The 21057-nt window shown below is 35.9% G+C and overlaps 1 protein-coding gene across 3 annotated transcripts in view; it reads left to right on the top strand.

Annotated features, from left to right (window-relative positions):
- The window catches only part of chst8 (carbohydrate (N-acetylgalactosamine 4-0) sulfotransferase 8), a 259379-nt gene that overhangs the window by 64683 nt on the left and 173639 nt on the right, over window positions 1–21057 (top strand). Inside the window, exons 2-3 of one of the 3 annotated variants that reach the window (XM_018093095.2) lie at window positions 19418–19487; window positions 19612–19651. In XM_018093095.2, the coding sequence (XP_017948584.2) occupies window positions 19461–19487; window positions 19612–19651 (67 nt within the window). In that variant the 5' untranslated portion in view covers window positions 19418–19460. 3 annotated transcript variants of the gene reach the window in all.

Here is a 21057-nt window from a genome sequence, read left to right as displayed (position 1 = left end):
GTATGAGACCTGTTATCCAAAACCCATTATGCAGAAAGTTCCGAATTACAAGAGGCCATCTCCCATAGACTCCATTATAAGCAAATAATTCTAATTTTTAAAAATGATTTCCCTTTTCTCAGTAATAATAAAAGAGTACCTTGTACTTGATCCAAACTAAAATATAATTAATCCTTATTGGAGGCAGAACAATCTTAGTGGGTTTATTTAATGTTTGGATAATCTTTTAACAGACCTAAGGTATGGAGATTATGAGGAGATCCCTTATGTGGAAAACCCCAGGTCCCGAGCATTCTGGATAATGGGTTCCATACCTGTAATATGATTACACTGGGACTGGTTTCTAATAGTGACAACCCTGTAAACTACAAATGTACCACTCAGTTTTGTGTATTTTTTCTATATACACACAACAAACATTTAGTTATAACCAAGTAATGCAAACAGAAAAATGTAATTGTATGTAAGAAATAATAATATTATATATTATGTATTTAAGACAGGCTATCTTGGAAAAGTAAGAATGTCCTCAATGTTTCCATATTAGTATTTTCTATCAGTTTAAGTGATAATGACACTTACAGTAGCTGGTTTAATGCTGGACTTTAGAAAATTTATGAACATTATTGATGCTATTCTTATATACTGAGCTTTCAACACTAATGGCTGTCTTGGGGCATAGAAAAGATCAGAAAGGTTGGAACATTGATGTAATTAGTGTCTGTCACTGTGCTAATTTTTAGACATATCCCCATCTTTAGCTGTTGATGTTTTTCCCTGCTTTCTTCTGTTTCCTCTGGGTACTGCAGCTTCTTCCAAATGAAGCAAAAAGTTCAATTGGCTCCTGATAATAATGTGTGCGTATTTTATTGGAACCATCAATTGTAAAATCTACTGGGGCAGCTTTTTGCCCTGCTTCATAGTAAACTCCATAAAGTGGGTTATTTGAAGTGTATACCGATATGATTCCTCTATTCTAGCTTTATGAGAATATTTCATAAAGTAAATGTACAAAGTGTATTTTATCAAGTAAAAATAACATTTTAATCAAGAGAATAACAACCAATTCATTTTGAGTTTTGGATAAAACTAGTAGGTACAGAACAGATTAGATGCATGCAAAGAGAAAGCAATTTTGAATCTCATGTTCTTTTTATTTATACCAGAAGATTAATTTTATTTGGGAATAAAGTGGCCTGGATAGTTGCCTTTCAAAACAGGGCTGGCAGAAATATGAGAGTTTGTACAAACATATTACATAATGTACTTCTGTTCAGGATTCCATCAGTATATGTGTGATAAGAGCCTTGGGTCTTCTGGGCACATGGGATATGCAGCTTTGCATACTTCCTTTTGGAAACACTTTATGAAAAGTCTTTGCATCTCTGCTAATTTCTGTTCAGTATAGAGAATGTGGACATACTAAATGCTGAAGTCATAGGGGCACATTTACTAATCCACGAATCCGAATCACGAATGGGAAAAAATCGGATTGGAAACGGATTCTGAAGATCGCAAATATCACAAAAATGCTTACAAAAAAATCGTATTAGTCACGATAATATTGTATTGGTGATCCGAAAGTCATGAAATTTTCGTACCGAACAATTGTAAACAGCGGTAAAACCTTTCCGATTTTTTCGTGCAAACGTCCGAAAAAGTCGTGTGGCGCACGAAAAAGAGGTAAAACCTTTCCGATTTTTTTGTGCAAACGTTCGAAAAAGTTGTGCGGACGCCCGAAAAAAATCGGCGAAAATATGCTCGGAGCGTTCATGCTTTTGTAAATGTGCCCCATAGTGTGCAGTTTGAATGGCTAATGTTTGCCTGGCATGCTGCAGTTTAATAACTGGGCACAATGCCCACCTTATGATAGAGGTGCAAAAAGGGCCACCCATGATATTTAACAATAAATATAACTTAGTTAGCTTGCATTCACACACTGCACACCTTTGTTGCATGTTTGCACCATTCTAGCTATACATCAAAGTAACATTTTTTTTATTGAGCACATTACTTGTGATTTTCTTTATTTTTCACTGCAGAAGTGTGATGTCTCCTGGCCCGCCAATAAAATAAGCTCTGTGTGTACTTCCCTACTGGCACCTGGCAAAGATTTTTATTGTTTTTTTAAGTTCCATAAATCTTTGTGTTTAACCCTTTTGTCTCAGTTAGCATTGCATGTTTCATATTCAAATGTATGTAATGATTTAATTTTCAGTGACAGTCAAGATGCATTATAAATAGAAAAAAAATTAGAAAAAATTCTCAATTCGAGTTAGTGGATATGACCTTTTTATACACAAGGCTACAAAATTGGTGGCTTGGTTAGAATGTGAATAGGTAGTAGAAGGCATAATTCAGTGTCAGAAAATTTACTGGAATTATATCAGGATGCAGTATAAAGTATGTGCAATTTCTTGGCTGCTTGCTAACCCAACAGTAATGTACTGATGTGCTTGAATTATGGCTAAGGCAATCCAGTTTAGTAAGCATTAGGTTACTGATTTATAGTTCTAAATGTCAACTTGTGGCCATACTGTATACTGTGTGATAACAGACCTAATTGGTTAAAAGGCAGAGAAATTGAACTCTGGTTGCAATGTACTGGATATGTTGTGCTTTTTATTACGCAAACCAGTCAGGTTCAGAAGTGAACAGAAATATACAATGTAATAAAATACATTTGATATCTACATCATACCTCCCACCTGTCCCTTTGTGCAAATAAAAATAAATAATGTATATTAGCCCCTTTGTCTCTGCCTTTTCTGAACAGCTGAGTTTGATTTATGTTTGTCAGTGTGTGGAGGGCACATATAACCTTCAATTTTTTAATTTTCCACATATATTTTGTATATTTTAAATACTTGTCTTTTTAAGAGTTCAATGTACTAATTTGTTTTCTTTTTATCCACAAATGAAGGTATTACTGTGCCAGATTGTGTTTTTTAATTTGCCTATGTTGCCCTTGTCTCTTAGCCTGTCTGGGCACAACTGTACTTGCCACCTTCCATTAGCATTTGTAATATAACAATAAACTGCACAGGGTGTGGCCTAAAAAACCAGGGGCATGGCCAAATGGGTAATAAATGAAACTTTATAGGGAGCTGTCTCGCTCATATAAAGAGATATATGATAAAGGTTTGCCTAGGCTTGAAAATGCTTTTTACATGTTTTGTTGGTTTCTCCTTTTAGCTACTTGGGGGCTTACAATAAATAACACAACTTTTCCTGACCAAAATAACCCACAAAGTTCAAAGCAGATTGAAAAAAAAATCCTGTAAATTTCAAGCATCATATCTGTCAGGATGAATTTTTTTATTTTTAGTTTTCCCAGGGTTGATATGGCTATTAAATAGGTATTAAAACAGCGATTGCTATTCAATTTATAATGCCAAAATACTTTGATATGGAAATACACATAACATTAACATATATATAATAAAAATATGGGGTAAACACATTGACCACCTTCCACTCATTTAAGTATTGTGATTGTATATGAATGTTGAACACACCAAGGGGCACATCCACTAAGTAATTTTGAAAAAAAGTCAATTTTTTTTTTTTTACTTCTAGATATTTTTGAGATTTACTAATGGGTTTTTGAGATTGTTTCTCGAAAAGTTTTTTCTGATATTTTCCCATAAATATTCAAGTTATTCTAAAATAACTCCCATAATGTGTGATTTATTAATGTTTAGTTACCTTTTTTTTGTAAAAAAAAAAAAAAAAAATTGGCTCGTTTGATCTGTCAAGTACCATTGAGTCCTATGGAGGCTTAGAATAGTAGAGGTATAGAATTGTCAGCAACAGCCTTTCCTTGACACATTTTCAATAAGAAGTTAATTCCCTCATTGTTTTCTGTTTCAGCCCATTTTAAGGAGAAGTTAATTCCCTCATTGTTTTCTGTTTCACCCAATTTCAAGTGAAACACATTTTTGTTTTCCAAGAATGAGTGCCAATGCCTCTAAAATTGCTGCTGGAGCAATTCCTGTTTGATAAAAATGAAAAGGATTCATGGAAACGAACGTCCATTTAAACGCAAATGTTTTGAATTTTAATAATACTTTTAACTCGAAAAATTTAGGATTTCCAAATTTTACATTTCAAAACTCAAAATTTTCATATGAACGATTCAAGCATTATCGTGACATTTTATAAATACAATAATGATCGAGCTTAATTTGAATTTATTCCATGTCGAGTTTATAAGACTTTTAAGGCCAGAAAAAAACAAATTTTAGTAAATCAACCCCCAAGTGTGTTAGAAGAAGTAGTAGAAGAAGGTCCTAATATTTGGTTCTTTTAAACAAATCAAAACAAAGCTAATTTACCTCCCTTGAATGTTTATAAAATAAAACATTCAGATATTCTTTGTGCACTTCAAAAGCATCTAATGTATAACATTTCCTTCTGCTACTACTAATCACAGAATATATATATATATATATATATATATATATATATATATAGCAGCTGAGTATGCATTTTTTATCTCACCCAGACATACAACTGCATTATACGTTTCTTGAATGCCATTTATGTGCTTTTTTTCTTGCATGAATAAAAAATAACAATACCCTTCTGCTTATATCTACCTATTAAGGAATATTCTTTAGCTCTTGAAGACCACTGACCAGCCATTGACCTGAAAGGAAAATGAGGTTTCTTGCTGTTTTAGATTCCCCTTGGGAACTGAGTACATTGTGAATATGCCCATTTCATGTCTCTTTCATAACAATGAATTGTTGGAAAATCCAATCCTATCTAACAAAATCCTAAATCATATTGTATTCAGCTATAGTTCTGAACCCCTTTCCTGATAACTTCATTGTGTATAATTATTTTTATAACATGGCTGTTCAGAGGCAAAATGTTTAATAAATATTACTATACCTGCTAATAGCATGATTATATCAGGAGGTTGGAAGCAATTAACACAAATACCTCTCGGAGCCTATTGAAGTTATTTTCAAGCATGTCTTTTCTGTGTAAGTTTGTTGCATTGTGGGAAACCTTAATGCATTATAAATAAGTTATAAAGTAACTAGTAATTAATTTTAAACTGTTGTTTCTGAGTACTCTGGTACAAGGAGTCATTTTTCAGGAATTCGGGAAGGACCTAATACTTTAAGTTGCAGATATTTAAAATAGTTAGGAAAAAAATCAGTTGCTGTTTATACCATGATTTAAAATGTGCAGTAAAAACTAATTTAATATAGGTACCTAAAATTACTGAAAATCTCATGTTGAAAAGCCAGGTAGGCTTTCATTAAACTTTAAAACTGAATTTTCCTGGCTTTGATAAATGTGTCAGTTTGTTAAAATAAATGCTAAGTTTTGAGTACCAGAACTTTCAGCCTGTGATGTTATAAGGCAGGGATCCCCAACACAAACATCATAAAAGTTCATGGAGGTGCCAAATAAGGGCTAAGATTGGCTATTAGGTAGCCTCTATGCACACTATCAGCTTACAGGAGGCTTTATTTGGTAGTAAGTCATGTTTTTTTTTTCAACCAAAACTTGCCTCCAAGTCAGGAATTAAAAAATAACTATCTGGTTTGGGGGCACCGAGAGCAACATCCAAGGGGTTAGTGAGCAACATGTTGCCCCCGAGTCACTGGTTGGGGATCAATAGTGCAGGGTGACATTGGGAGTCTTTTTCTGAATAGGTGTTCCATAGTGGTTCTGTCTGAGTTTTTTTTTTTTTTTAAATACTTCTCTGTCAGTAAATATATAGAACCAGCCCTCTAATTTATCATCACAATGGACTTGTGCATTTTGTATTTCTTAGAAATACAAACGTTTGTACCTTGCTAGATTGTAACGATATTGCAAGGATCTTGTTGGATATTTTCACCTGTGAATATAAGTTGGTGTGAAATGTAATTTAAAATATTGTGGCATACTGAATCCATAAATAAGTAAGCATATTTGCTGCAAGATGCCAGTAAATACTAAAATATGCTCTTTTTAAATGTTATTAAAAAGGATATGCATTACAGGCATAATCACCAATACATATACAAATATGTTAGATTTACATCTGTAGAATCATGAAATATATAGGAATTATGTGTAATCATGCATGTTTTTATTATTGATCTTTGTTAAAACTAGAATATCACTTGTAAGCAACTACTTTTTTTTCTGGTAGTTATGAGTGCTGAAAATATACAGTATGTACAATGTGTGCTGAAAATATAATTCAACTATGTGCAAAGGAAAAAATATTCACACAGAGAAAGCACTGTGCATATTTTATCCACTGTCACCTTTAATTATATACTGGGGTTCCTTTCAAGTGTCAGCATTCTGAGTAGGCTTTCCGGCTAGCCAGATGCGTACAAAACCATTCATGTCTTAGACAATTAGTATGTTTAAATTATCTGAGTCTAGTTGACAACTAGTTAAAACAAGTCTAGCATTTAGGAGGCTGCTTACACTCCCCTAATTTTATTTGTTTAATAGTACTAGGTTATAGGTACCTGACATCCCTAAATGAATGAAGATATCTAACCCACCCACACAAGTACTGTTAGTCCACACAGTAAACATGTAATGTCACATGTTTACTGTGTGGACTAACCATATATAGGGGATAATTAAATTGCTTTTCACCTACAGCAGTTGTTTTATTTTTGATTCGCTAGACGCTTTCCTGAATTTGTATTTGCTAATATAAATTCTTCCTGCAACTTTTGTTTTTGCATTGTACAGGTATAGGACCTGGGGTTTTTCAGTTGAGGGATCTTTGCGTAATTTAGATCTTTATACCTTTAGCCTGCTTAAAAATAATTTAAACATTAAATAATCCCAATAGTATTGTTCTGCCTTCTATAATGATGAATTATATATTACTAGGGATCAAGTACAAGGTACATTTTTATTGTTACAGAGAAAAAGGAAAACATTTTTAAAAATTTGAATTATTTGCTTATAATAGAGTCTGTGGCAGATGGCCTTTCTGTAATTTGGATCTTTCTAGATAACGGATCCTATACCAGTAAAAAGAACCTTTTTAAATCTTAACTGGAACACTATTATATATTTATAGATAAATAAATGTTCTTAATAGGAAATATTATGCTCCTGTTTTAGAGTAGAAATTCTTTGTAGAGTTCATTTAAGATTTAATCTTTCCATAAAATCCTTTTATCTGCCACTAAATTGAAATCACGTATTTGTACATTATTTTGGCTTCGCTGTCAGCAGAACTTACCGTAGCCAAATGGAATAAAGAAGCTGATGCTTCATATATGCTCAGTGAATTAACCCATCATATTTAAAACCAAGGTAAATTCTATACCCTAGGTATGCTTCACAATATATATCCAACCACTCTGCCTATCTGCTGGATAGGCTGCAAAAGCTTAAAAAATATTCCACATATGTGGTGAGACTGTCCCAAATGTAAATTGTACTGGAGCACAGTACAAAGCAAGAAATACAAGAAATCTCAGTATAACAGCTGCACATATCTGGCTTTGCCTTGTTGACTCTCAAATTGGAAAGAACGAAGCATTATGACCTGAAAAGTAAACGTTAAAAAAAAAATCTGCTTTTATTAAGTGTACCAAGAATTGAACTGTATAATTATAATTTGCTTAGTTTGCACAGAATGTAATGTGAATCACTTCCTTTTCTTGGTGAAATAGAAAATGGTGTTTAAAACAAGCTCCATTACTGGTTTTAAAGCAATTTTTCTGTGGTTTTCCTAGGGAGAAGGTAACAAAAAACTCCTTTAGTATTTGGTTATCTATTAATGGTGTAATTACTATATTATAGCCCTCTATTACCAGTGGTAACCTGGTTACAATGATACTATATGGAGCTGAGTCATTTATTTATTTACCAAGATCTTTTTCTTTTCTTATTTGTGATTTTTTTTTTTGAGTTTTTTTTAATTTCCAAATATTTATTTTTAAAGCCTGCATTTAAGCAGATTTTTGGTAGGGAAAATGTTTTTTTACTATTTTCTTTTTTAAAAACATGATCACAGAGAAAAAAATGGTGATCAAGAAAAAAATTATTTTACAGTCTCGAAAATTATTTAGCCCCTAACCTGTGCATATTTTGAACAACAAAAAGTAAAAGAATTTAACTTGTGCAGACTATGATTTTATGGGGCAGAATGTTAGCAAACCTGACATAAAAGATCATGTCTGGTGATGCAGAACAAGGCGAAAGCAATAATATAATAGTGGATATTTGTCTCAAAGCATTTGGAGTTCTTTCACGAAATGTATTTAGCTGGATACAATTTTGTGGAGCATTAACATTTTATAAGTGAATAAAGCTTGTCAAGCACAAACAGTGTGCCTTCTAACTGCCGGCTCCAAATACTGTAATTAGCTATCTTTGTAAAAAGGGTTGAATGGAGCCAGGACTGGACTAGGCAGCTGCAAAAAGTTTATGCCACCCACTTTCAAAACACCTGTGCCAGAAGCCACGTTACTACATAGGTATGTGCCAGTGAAAATTTTAGTTTTGAGTTTAAAAACCTTAGCCAGGAAATAAAAAAATATTAAGCCAGTAGTTTTTTGTTAATGTACTATTAATATTTTTAAGTGAAAAAGGTCTGTGGTGCTAATAAGAGATTCCTATTTGCTGTCCCTGCATGCTTTGCCTAATAAAAAGTGGGGTTTTCTTTGAACAATTACAATAGGGTGAGCACCTTAGACCCTTGAACACTTTCTTCCCAAGCCCTGTGTGTTGGTGTAGTAGCCACTATTTATCAGGATCTTTTAATATAATACACAGGCCAAGAAACAGCCTACTGTTGCCTAAAAATGCTAAAATGTACTTAAAAATAAGAGTTATTTATGAATTGTTTTCCATTTGTCATTCCAGCGTACACTGTGGTCAAAGCTGCATACTGCTGCTTAAATTAAAAGTAAAATTATTTTTGTGTGATGCCTCCTAAGCATAAATCAAGTCATGTTTGTTTTATTTCTGTCTTGTTATACAGATATTCAGATATACCATAAGTCATAATCAAGGTATCTGGGCTTTTACTTTTATTTACTTAATGCAAAAATTGCAATTTGCCAAATTGTTTGCCCCATAATACAAAATTGTTTTTCAGAAGTCAACCATTATTAAGGCTTCTGAAATTTTGAGCCAGATGCCAAAAACTTTGTGTTGCAACTTGTGTTACAGCTTACATACCCTGTAAATGTGTGATTCAACTGGTGCAGCAATAAGGCGTAACACACTAATTAAACTTGCATGGTCAAAGCAGGCAGTAGGTACAGAATCCCTTTGCAAAAGGACAAACAGCACCTCATGTTTAATGCGCCTAAATTGGAGCTACTGACTTGTAGGGGTAGGCAGAGTAGGCGCCTGCCTGGGGCGCAATCACTGGGGGGCGCACATTAAAGGGGAAAGAATTTTTTTTTTTTTAGTTAGCTTTGCCTTTAATAAACCGCCGCCCCCAACCCCCCTCTGGCAAGATGTGTGACTCGGGACCCAGAAGCACTCCCCACCCCTCTCCTTACTGGCGCTCACCTGTGTTGACGTTGGCGATTTGCGCATGCGTAGTAGGCAGTGGTGCGTCCTTACGCATGCGCGTCATTTAAACAACGGGACAGAAGTGCTGAGAGGCAGAAGCTCTGGGGTGCTGCGGTGTGTGGGTGTGCCGCGCTGCGCTGCACGGGGAAAACCTGAGGCCCGATCAGGAACTAGCTGTGAATTCTCTGACGCTGCAGGCTGCTGGTACAGGAAGGGGGCAATTCTTGATTGCTGCTGCTGGCACAGGTACATATGATTTGGGGGCAAAATATACAGATTTTGGGCGCAATTTGGATTGGCTGCCTGCTATCATATATACAGATTGGGGGCAAGTTGGGCAATAGGAGGGATTGGCTGCTGCTGGCACAGGTACAGATGTGGCAATATGTTGGGTGCTGGCACAGGTACAGATGGGGCAATATGTTGGGTGCTGGCACAGGTACAGATGGGGCAATATGTTGGGTGCTGGCACAGGTACAGATGGGGCAATATGTTGGGTGCTGGCACAGGTACAGATGGGGCAATATGTTGGGTGCTGGCACGGGTACAGATGGGGGGCAATATGAGGGGTTGGCTGCTGCTGGCACGGGTACAGATGGGGGCAATATGAGGGGTTGGCTGCTGCGTTCACAGGTACAAATGGGGGGCAGTACGAGGGATTGGCTTTTTCTGGCACGGGTACAGATGGGGGGGCAATTGTATTATCTAAAATGCTAAAAAAAAAGAGATTAAAAAAATTTGAAACCATATAATGGTAAGGTGGGAAATTGTTATGCGGCTCGGGGGGGGGCGTTTGGGGGCGCTAATTGAAGCCCTTCCTAGAGTGCCAAAATACCTTGGCCCGGCCCTGCTCAAGGTGCTATAATACAGTAGATTAACAAGCAGGGGTATAATGCTGTAAAAACAGTATACTTTTATTGGGCTGAATTCATAACCCACCTAGCACTAAACCTTGCAATAATAAAAAAAAATCATATATTTTATCATTGCTCTACATCATAAACTGAATTTTTTAATATATTTTAAAGATCATCCAAATTGTTTTATAATTGTATGGTCTGTCTATGAGAGGAACATACTCCAATATTTTGGTAGAGAATTAAACCACTGAACTGAATATTTGTTAGCGAATGAAATATAATTAAATAAGTAACAAGCATCAGTAAGCACAAAACTGTCTTAATAGCAACTGTCTCAGTGTAATGTAAAGATGCTATTATCAAGGCTGAGCAATTTCCCTGTACTTTAAAGACTGTCCTAGGTAAATTGACCGTGGCCTTCAAAAATGAATGAAAGTCTGAATAACATTTAGAAAAACTTAAATTGCATGTTCAAAATAATGTTTATGGCCATCTTTGTCCAAGCTGCCCAGATTTCTAGAATAGCAAGACAATGAAAAGCAACTGTCAAGTAATCCTTTCAAAATTAAGATGTCAGCCCCCTGCAGGAATGTATTACTTATCTGCTTGAATTGTTCCTGAAAGACCAGAATACTCAGAAAATACATGTCCATTAGTTCAGAATGGGACTTGACAAATGATTTTCATTTTTCTTATTGGAGTTTTATCCCCAAAGTGGTATTTTGTTTATTTATTTCTTTTAACACGAACAAAATGGAAATCATGTCACTTTCAGTGATGAGTTAATATGGAGGGTGATGGATATGGAAAAAAATCAACAGATAAAAGCAATTTTTCAAACCAGAAGGGCGGTGATTGACTGCAGGACAGTGACAGATGTGCATGTTAATACCTCATGAAAGAGAGTTTTGTTTATGTAGATCTTTAAAGTTCTTGCAGAACTTATTTATATTCACCGGAAATGACAATTATACACAAGTGGGGGGTCCTTCTTTCACAGGTCATGCCAACAGAGGCACTGGATACACCCTTTTCATCTAGTTGATGTAGGAATGCATCAAATCCAGGATTTGGTTCGGGATTTGGCCAAGATTCTACCTCTTTTGATAGGCCTAACCGAATCTAAATCCTTAAAATCATGTGACTTTTCGCCACATAAATATGGAAAATGAAATTTTTTCGCCACGCTTGGTTCATTTTACACCTTCTATGCCTTAGTTTGCATATGCAAATTAGGATTCAGTTTGGTATTCAGTCGAATCTTTCACAAAGAATTCGGGGGTTCGGCCAATTACCAAAATAGTGGATTCGTGCATCCCTAGTTGAAAGGCAACTTTTTTTTTTTTTTTTAAAGAAAGGTACCAAGCAATCAATTATTGCCACGAAGAGCAATATTAAAGTAAGTGATGTGAAGCCAGCAGATATGGTAGAAGCATTGCAAATCTACTGCAGTGAGAAAAGGACTTGGAAATCCTAATGTTGCAGTTACATAATTTTCCCCTCTAATTACAGTTAGGGGCAGATTTACTAATCCACGAATCCAAATCCCGAAAGGGAAAAAATCGCATTGGAAATGAAAATTCTGCAACTTTATCGTATTTTGTGCGACTATTCCGTTGCCGTCGCGATTTTTTTCGTATTGAGCGATTGTAAATGGCGGAAAAACCAATCCGATTTTTCCGCAACGGCGACAAAAAAGTCGCGGAACATACGAAAAAGTTGCCAAAATACCGATCATTACGAAAAAATGCATTCGGACGCTTTCGGACCATTCGTGGATTAGTAAATCTCCCCCTTTGAGTTTAAAAATAAAAATTGAGTGCAGTGCTTTGTTTTGCCCTCAAGCAACCTAAAAAGGTATTTTGACCCCCCCCCCCCCCATTCCTGAACATGCACACCAGTAAGAGTATGTTGTTCCCTTTGCAGCTACCACCTGTCTAGATTTTGTCACATGGGGAATTTATTCTAACCACTGATTGTAAGATTAACATGTAAAAGCCCTATCGCTCATTTGTTGAGCAGTCTAATTACTGTTGGCCTTATGTCATAGGCCATGTGACACCCTCAGCCCTTGGGTGATCTTTGGCATAAGATAGGATATGCACAAACTATTGTTTTGGGGACTTAGGCTCTTTTTAGCTTCACATGTACTAGTTTTCCTTATCATTTGGATGGTAACAAGCCTGCATTTAGCCATACTGCCAGTATGGAGTATGTCAGTTCAGCTGCAGTGGTTGTGATTGTGTAATGTCTGTCATCTTCCATGTGGCCCAGTACAGCCAAGGCTGCTGCCCTCTTTTGCTCCTTAAAAAGACTAGAAACACTGGACTCTTTCGAGGTACGTTTGTGGTTTGCAGAAACTTATTTTGTATTTTCACTGTGGCTTTAACTTGCCAGCCACCACAAAGGCAGCTTCTAAAGTGAGCCAATCATGCAGCTTTCCTGGCAGACCATCATAGGGACCAATTACAGCTAATAGTGAGGGGGCTATGAAAAACCATTTGGTGAGCACATAGTTTAGTCAGCATGTGGGATCCAAAAAGAGCACAGCTCTTGCAAGGCTAAAATTATTTATTGGTGCAGGTTAATTTTACAAAGAGTCCTGGCTTTTGCCTCACAGCAGGGGGCAATTATATGGGGATAAAGGATGAATGCTGGCTGGCTATGATTTATTGATACACGAGTTTGAAATGAATTTTTATACCATTTGTAACAATTATGTTGGGAAGAGAAGAGTACATACAGTTTAAGTATAGGATAAACAGATACCAGAGAAAATATTTTTTCTTCTGGATTGAAAAAGTTGGTTTATCACAAGTATGAAACAGATGCACAACTGCACATGATCTTATTACTGGAATTTGGTGCATTAACATCAGAGCTGATAATGATGAATAAATATAATCATTTGGGGGGTCACACTGACTAAACATGGCATTCAAATGCTTTTGTTTTTGTGCATTTCGATTCATTCAAATCTTTAAATTGTAGAAATATCATTCTTCAAGGTCAGTAATACCCCAAACCCTCATTTTCTGTAAGAAAATTTGGTATTGACTTGGTTCAGTTTAAAAATAATATTAGACAGAAATTAGTAAGCAAGGTTTAACTTAAGGATCTTTTTTCTTGAAGACTGACTCTTCCTTACATGCAGTTTTGATTAGTTTGTTCACATCTTGTTTGTTTTCTGATCACAGTGTTCAGCTCCAATGATTCTGTCAGAACTGACATTTGCTCTAACCTAGTTTCGTCCATGACATTTTCAGACAGCATCGTCTTTATACTCAATATAACAGGGTAGAAGAGGTGAACAGGAATAGGGCATACATCTAATAACCAATTGCTAAAAATATACAGGTTATTTTAACTTCTGTTGATTTATTTTCCTGGACTATTGTTTAGCTGTGGATTGCAGAACAACCTTTACTTTTAAACAGTCTAAACTTCAGACTTTAATTATATATATTTTGTACTTCTCTGTTGAGTATTCTGTTATAGTGCTGGAGCTACAGGTCCGCAGAAAATTATGTCTACTAAAATCTTCAAGTGATTAAACATGTCACTAATTTTATAAGGTTCTGGGAGTGCTGATTCTTTCACATGGATATACATGCATGAAACTCATGCTGTCATAAAAAAAATAGTCATAAAAATGACTGGAAACAGAAAATTGATATCCCAATATAAACAAAAATGAATGCCAGGAAAATGTTGCATAATACATAAAACTGGCACCTTAGTCACTCAAAGGAATTTTCTAAAGTATAGAACTAAAGTATAGAACTTTTAAGTATAGAACTTTAGGACTAATGTCCTAAAACTTAAATGATAATGAAATATTTTATGAATGTGGAATAAGCACTTTCTAGCCAGCATCATAACTGACACAGCAGGATGCAAAGGTAAGCTGATTCCACAACAAAAAAGATTTGCAATACCTTTTTTTGGCTGAGGTAAGGGCTTAAGAAAACAAACTCCTCTGTGAGACCAGGCAAATTTTAGAAAACTTCCTATATGAGTTAATCTGCCTTACAACACTTATTCAGAATTCTAACAAATTATGTCGAAAATAAGCCCTTGAAAAAACCTTTAATTTTGACTTAGGAATTCTTTGAATCATGTTTGTTGGTTGCTTCTTACTGATAGTCAAACTGAATAATATTTACGCATGGATAGTCTATATGCATACAGTGGCTTGCAAAAGTATTCGGCCCCCTTGAACTTTTCCACATTTTGTCACATTACAGCCGCAAACATGAATCAATTTTATTGGAATTCCACGTGAAAGACCAATACAAAGTGGTGTACACGTGAGAAGTGGAACAAAAATCATACATGATTCCAAACATTTTTTACAAATAAATAACTGCAAAGTGGGGTGTGCGTAATTATTCAGCCCCCTGAGTCAATACTTTGTAGAACCACCTTTTGCTGCAATTACAGCTGCCAGTCTTTTAGGGTATGTCTCTACCAGCTTTGCACATCTAGAGACTGAAATCCTTGCCCATTCTTCTTTGCAAAACAGCTCCAGCTCAGTCAGATTAGATGGACAGCGTTTGTAAACAGCAGTTTTCAGATCTTGCCTCGATTGGATTTAGATCTGAACTTTGACTGGGCCATTCTAACACATGGATATGTTTTGTTTTAAACCATTCCATTGTTGCCCTGGCTTTATGTTTAGGGTTGTTGTCCTGCTGGAAGGTGAACCTCCGCCCCAGTCTCAAGTCTTTTGCAGACTCCAAGAGGTTTTCTTCCAAGATTGCCCTGTATTTGGCTCCATCCATCTTCCCATCAACTCTGACCAGCTTCCCTGTCCCTGCTGAAGAGAAGCACCCCCAGAGCATGATGCTGCCACCACCATATTTGACAGTGGGGATGGTGTGTTCAGAGTGATGTGCAGTGTTAGTTTTCCGCCACACATAGGGGGCCCATTTACTTACTCACGAACGGGCCGAATGCGTCCGATTGCTTTTTTTCGTAATGATCGGTATTTTGCGATTTTTTCGGAAAATTATCGCGACTTTTTCGTTACCAATACGATTTTTGCGGAAAATGCGAGTTTTTCGTAGCCATTCCGAAAGTTGCGATTTTTTTGTAGCGTTAAAACTTGCGCAAAACGTCGCGCCTTTTAAGTTTTAACGCTACGAAAAAAGCGCAACTTTTCGCGCAAGTTTTAACGCTACGAAAAAATCGCAACTTTCGGAATGGCTACGAAAAACTCGCGTTTTTTCGCGCAAATCGTATTGGTAACGAAAAAGTCGCGATCATTTCCGAAAAGTCGTAAAGGTGCCGAAAAAATCGCAAAAAATACGAAAAAGTCGCAAAATGTTCGTTTTCCAATCGGAATTTTTCCAATTCGGATTCAAATTCGTGGGTTAGTAAATCAGCCCCATAGCGTTTTGCATTTTGGCCAAAAAGTTCCATTTTGGTCTCATCTGACCAGAGCACCTTCTTCCACATGTTTGCTGTGTCCCCCACATGGCTTGTGGCAAACTGCAAACGGGACTTCTTATGGTTTTCTGTTAACAATGGCTTTCTTCTTGCCACTCTTCCATAAAGGCCAACTTTGTGCAGTGCACGACTAATAGTTGTCCTATGGACAGATTCCCCCACCTGAGCTGTAGATCTCTGCAGCTCGTCCAGAGTCACCATGGGCCTCTTGGCTGCATTTCTGATCAGCGCTCTCCTTGTTCGGCCTGTGAGTTTAGGTGGACGGCCTTGTCTTGGTAGGTTTACAGTTGTGCCATACTCCTTCCATTTCTGAATGATCGCTTGAACAGTGCTCCGTGGGATGTTCAAGGCTTTGGAAATCTTTTTGTAGCCTAAGCCTGCTTTAAATTTCTCAGTAACTTTATCCCTGACCTGTCTTGTGTGTTCTTTGGACTTCATGGTGTTGTTGCTCCCAATATTCTCTTAGACAACCTCTGAGGCCGTCACAGAGCAGCTGTATTTGTACTGACATTAGATTACATACAGGTGCACTCTATTTAGTCATTAGCACTCATCAGGCAATGTCTTTGGGCAACTGACTGCACTCAGACCAAAGGGGGCTGAATAATTACGCACACCCCACTTTGCAGTTATTTATTTGTAAAAAATGTTTGGAATCATGTATGATTTTTGTTCCACTTCTCACGTGTACACCACTTTGTATTGGTCTTTCACGTGGAATTCCAATAAAATTGATTCATGTTTGCGGCTGTAATGTGACAAAATGTGGAAAAGTTCAAGGGGGCCGAATACTTTTGCAAGCCACTGTAAGAGTAAAGAACCCCTATTCTGGAGATATAAAAATGAATAATAATTATACCTGTCTAGAAAGAAGGTCATATAACACTGCACCTTACAGGGAAAAAAATACATTAACTTGGCCACATGAAGACTAGTGATTATTGTCATCTGCCAAAAAATCAGCAAAGCAAAACTACGGAAAAATTTGTGAAACAGCATAAAAATTTGTGAAATGCGAGTGTCACACTACTTTTTTCTAGACCCACAACTTTTTTATGCGCGTGACTTTGATGTGACTGCAAATTTTTGCTGACGTTTTGTAAAACTTTAGCGAATCCAGAATTTTGCTGTGAATCCATACCAAAAATATTATTTTTTAGTAGTATGTGCTATTGGGTACTCCTAAATAGAAAATTGCCATTTTAAGAATTAAGGTCCACCTCCTAGGATCATAGGATTCACAGTGCACACAAACAAGCCAAGGCACACATACATGCTAGGCCACATCAGCCAATTAATGGACAGAATTTTGTCTTTTGCTTCCATGCTACTTTCTGTTACAGTTAGAGCTGCTTTACTTTTGGTCATGTGATCTCTGAGGGAGCACACAGCCCATCACTAAATGGTGGATCAAGGGAAAGGATGTAAAAGGACAATATTTATTGATATATATATTCCAGTTTGGCAAGATTCTTTAATAGGTCACTTAACATAATATAAACTGTTGGGTAAGTATTCATTCTGGGGGTATAGTTTTCCTTTAATTCTATGTATTATAATGTAAAACCTACTTTTCGGTTGTTTGTATAGGTATGGGACCTGTTATCCAGAATGCTTGGGACCTGCGGTTTTCTGGATAAGGGTTATTTAAGTAATATGGCTCTCCATACCGCAAATCTACTAAAAAGTAATTTAGATATTAAATGAACACAATAAGATTGATTCGCCTCCAATAATTCATTTTTAAAAATTTTAATTATTTGATTAAAATGGAGTCTGTGGGAGGTGGCCTTCCTGTAATTCAGAACTTTCTTGATAATGGGTTTCCAGCAATAGTTTTTTGTTGCCATAGAGTTATATTTCTCCTACATGTGATTAATAATAGACCATAAGTCAATAAATTATACATATGACTGATACATATATACACTAATACATATTTGTATTTTTTGCAACAAGCAACCCTGCAAAAAATGAACTGTTTGAGCTGAGTTTGTTATACAGGTATAGGACCTGTTATCCAGAATTCTCAGGACCTGGGGTTTTTTTTGCTATGGGATCCTTCCGTAATTTGGATCTCCATAACTTGTCTACTAAAAAATCATTTAAACATTAAGTAAACCCAGTAGGATTGTTTTGCCTCGAGTAAGGATTAATTATATCTTAGTTGGGTTCAAGAGAAAAAAAATGATTTTTCATAATTAGAATTATTTGTTTAAAATTGAGTCTATGGGAGGTGGCCTTTTCGTAATTTTGGGCTTTCTGGATTATGGATTTCCAGATAAGGGATCCTATACCCGTATAAGCAAATAAATCAAATTTATCAAATGAAATAAAAATTAAATAAGATACATGAGTTTGTAGAAATACCTGACTAAAATGGAACATGAGACTGTTCAATAGCCAGTCTTATGAGTACAGATCGAAAAATACAGAGTGAAACTTTTCATAAAAACAATCAATGGAAGGCTTAAACAGTTCACACAATTAGTAAGTTTCTAAGTAATACAAAGTATTGATTTGCTCATTGAGCAAAATACTGCTGTTCTTTTAAATAACAGTGTGATGAAGGTCATAAATCAGTGGCACACTTTCTTTCTTGTATACACTAAATAATTCAATCATACATTCTAGGGACATGGAAAATCAACACATCAGTAATCTATACTGAAATCTGTTCCTGACTAAGCCAGACAGGAGACAATGTCCAGGCTCTCAGAACTCCCTATCATCCCTCTATACCCAGCTCTAATATCCTCAAGCCATTCTGTATATATTTTTAAATACCAGATATTTTAGAATGTTTGTATTCTTTAGTTTCTTTGTCTATGTAAATATTATTTGGCTAATTAGCTGGATTGTCCTGTTTGCTTACTAGTTTTACTGTATTTTGTGCACTTAATTCACATCACACTACTGACTTCTTCTCCTCATTTTCCCCCATTTCCTGCACTCTACCTCTGTTTGGAAAACTGCAGCACACAAACTGTTGGCACAACTGTACACAGTACCCAAAGCATTTATCCCTACACTGGGACACACAGGAGAGAAGCACTGTCCAACACAGTATATTAATACCATACAGTATTGCAATTCTCTGTTCATGATATCTCTTTTTATATACATGTGTGTACAATTGTGAAATCTGTTATACAGAATGCTTGTGACCTAGAATTTTACATAAATGTCCTCAAGTTTCATGGAAACAAGATTAAACAAAAACATAACCATTTTACATCTGCTAGCACTGTTAATATCAATTGCAATATACTATAGTACAATGGAAATATTTTAAATCAGTCCAAGAGATGTGCATGAGGAAACAAGTAACTATATAATGTGCTATACAGTGAATATATTTATATATATATATATATATATAGTGCACAACAAAATTTTGCAGAAGAAAATGATCAACATTATGTAATGTTTTATGTTTTGTCTCTGCTACACCAAGCCTTTTAGTAGATTTGACTTTAAAAATATTTATTATAACAGCTGCTGTAAAATGTCAACATATTAAAACTTGATTTAAGGCATAATCAAGAGAAGAAGCTTGCTAAATATTTGCTGAAATGTTGCTTTTGTAGGTGCAGTCATATGGAGGCAAGCATTGAGAAGATGAGAAAATGAATGAAGAGAAAGTGTTGGAGATTGACGGTGCTGTCGATTTTTCTGGTCTCAATACTGGAATAATTTGATAATAATTATGAGGCTAACCTGCATGTTTTCCTTCATCTTGCTGTTTGGAGCAGCTGGCCTCATTGTTTTCATTCACTTACAGGATCCAGCAGAAATGGTTCGCCAACAAAGACTGGCACCAGGTTAGATTTTAATTTCTCATATGTTACATATCTTTTAATATTTCCATTTTATTTTGAAGGTACTTGCAAACATCATGTACTTTAGCAGTTAAGAGTCTAACCACCATAGGGTGCATTTATTAGTGATGAGCGAATCTGTCCGGTTTCACACTGCAAAATTTGAGAAATGACTAAAAATCTGCGAAACGTGTTTGCCGCACAATTTTTTTGTCACCTGCGTCGTATTTTTGTTGCCTGCGCCCATTTTTTTACACGACTGCACCCTTATTTGACGTGACCACACTGTTTTTTTACGCGCCTGCGCCCATTTTAATGCGGCCAAGACTTTTTTTGACACGCACCAAATTTTTTGCCGCCGAATTTTCTCACATTTCTTGTTTTGTGAAACTATTCACCAATGTCGAAATGTGGAAATTCGCTAATAACAAAAAAGTTCAGATGTAATTGTATAATGAACAGTCATCTTTTATGTTAAGCTTTGCCTTTAAATACTTTTTTTTTTCTAATATTTTCCCCTTAATTCTGCACTTAAAGTGCAACTCAATTTTCTGACATCATGCTAGACAGAAAATTTTGCACAAGAGTACAGCATTCATTTTTGCCTCTATGTGCATGTTATAAATAGTAGCAAATAAGTGACATGGATGTGGATGCCGATAGACTAACCACTCACTTTATGACTGCAAGTGCAGAATTCACCACCAGGTACAATTCCTGTGAACAAATGACATAGCTCTTTGTGCTGTTTTCATGATTTAGTTGTTACTGCCCCCCCCCCCAAGAAAAAAAAGATAAATAAGCCCATCAATTTCTGTCACTATCTCTATCCTTCGGCAACAGTCATATCCTATACTATATGTGTTGATATGTTAATAACATTTCCTCCCCCTTTAACAGTTTGGCCTCCTTACACAAGTTTCCTCATTTTTTTTTTTTTTTGCACCACAAAGATAGGCTTGATAAATCTAATGAAAATTTCAATATTACATAAAACATAAATGGAGAATACCCTAGTTTACTGCTTCTTATTGTGTTTTGGGTATTTTTATTAGGCAAACAGATATGCATATTCATTGCTAACAAGTATAGTGAAGCAGGACATATTGCCTTGCCTTAAAACTCCAGTTAGAAACATTAAGTAATGCTTAGATTATTTTCCCTCAGTAAAGTACTCCTGACAGTGGCTGTTTGTGTTGATTTGTTACTATTCATTTATTCCTTCCCTGTGCTTCACATTCCAACCTAATTGTGATGCTCTTCTGAGAAAGCAATATCAAAGTAATTTTCCACAACATTAGTTACAATTTTCTTCTGATCTTTCCAGTGAAACAATCCCATCCTGTTGGCTTCTGTGTGCATATAAACTCTGATTGCATTTATCCATAGGAAACCAATTTTTGCAAAGT

The sequence above is a fragment of the Xenopus tropicalis genome, chromosome 4, assembly GCF_000004195.4.
Source record: "Xenopus tropicalis strain Nigerian chromosome 4, UCB_Xtro_10.0, whole genome shotgun sequence".
NCBI lineage: Eukaryota > Metazoa > Chordata > Amphibia > Anura > Pipidae > Xenopus > Xenopus tropicalis.
Note: the sequence above shows the minus strand (reverse complement) of the source record. Positions and strands in the feature narration are given on the sequence as shown.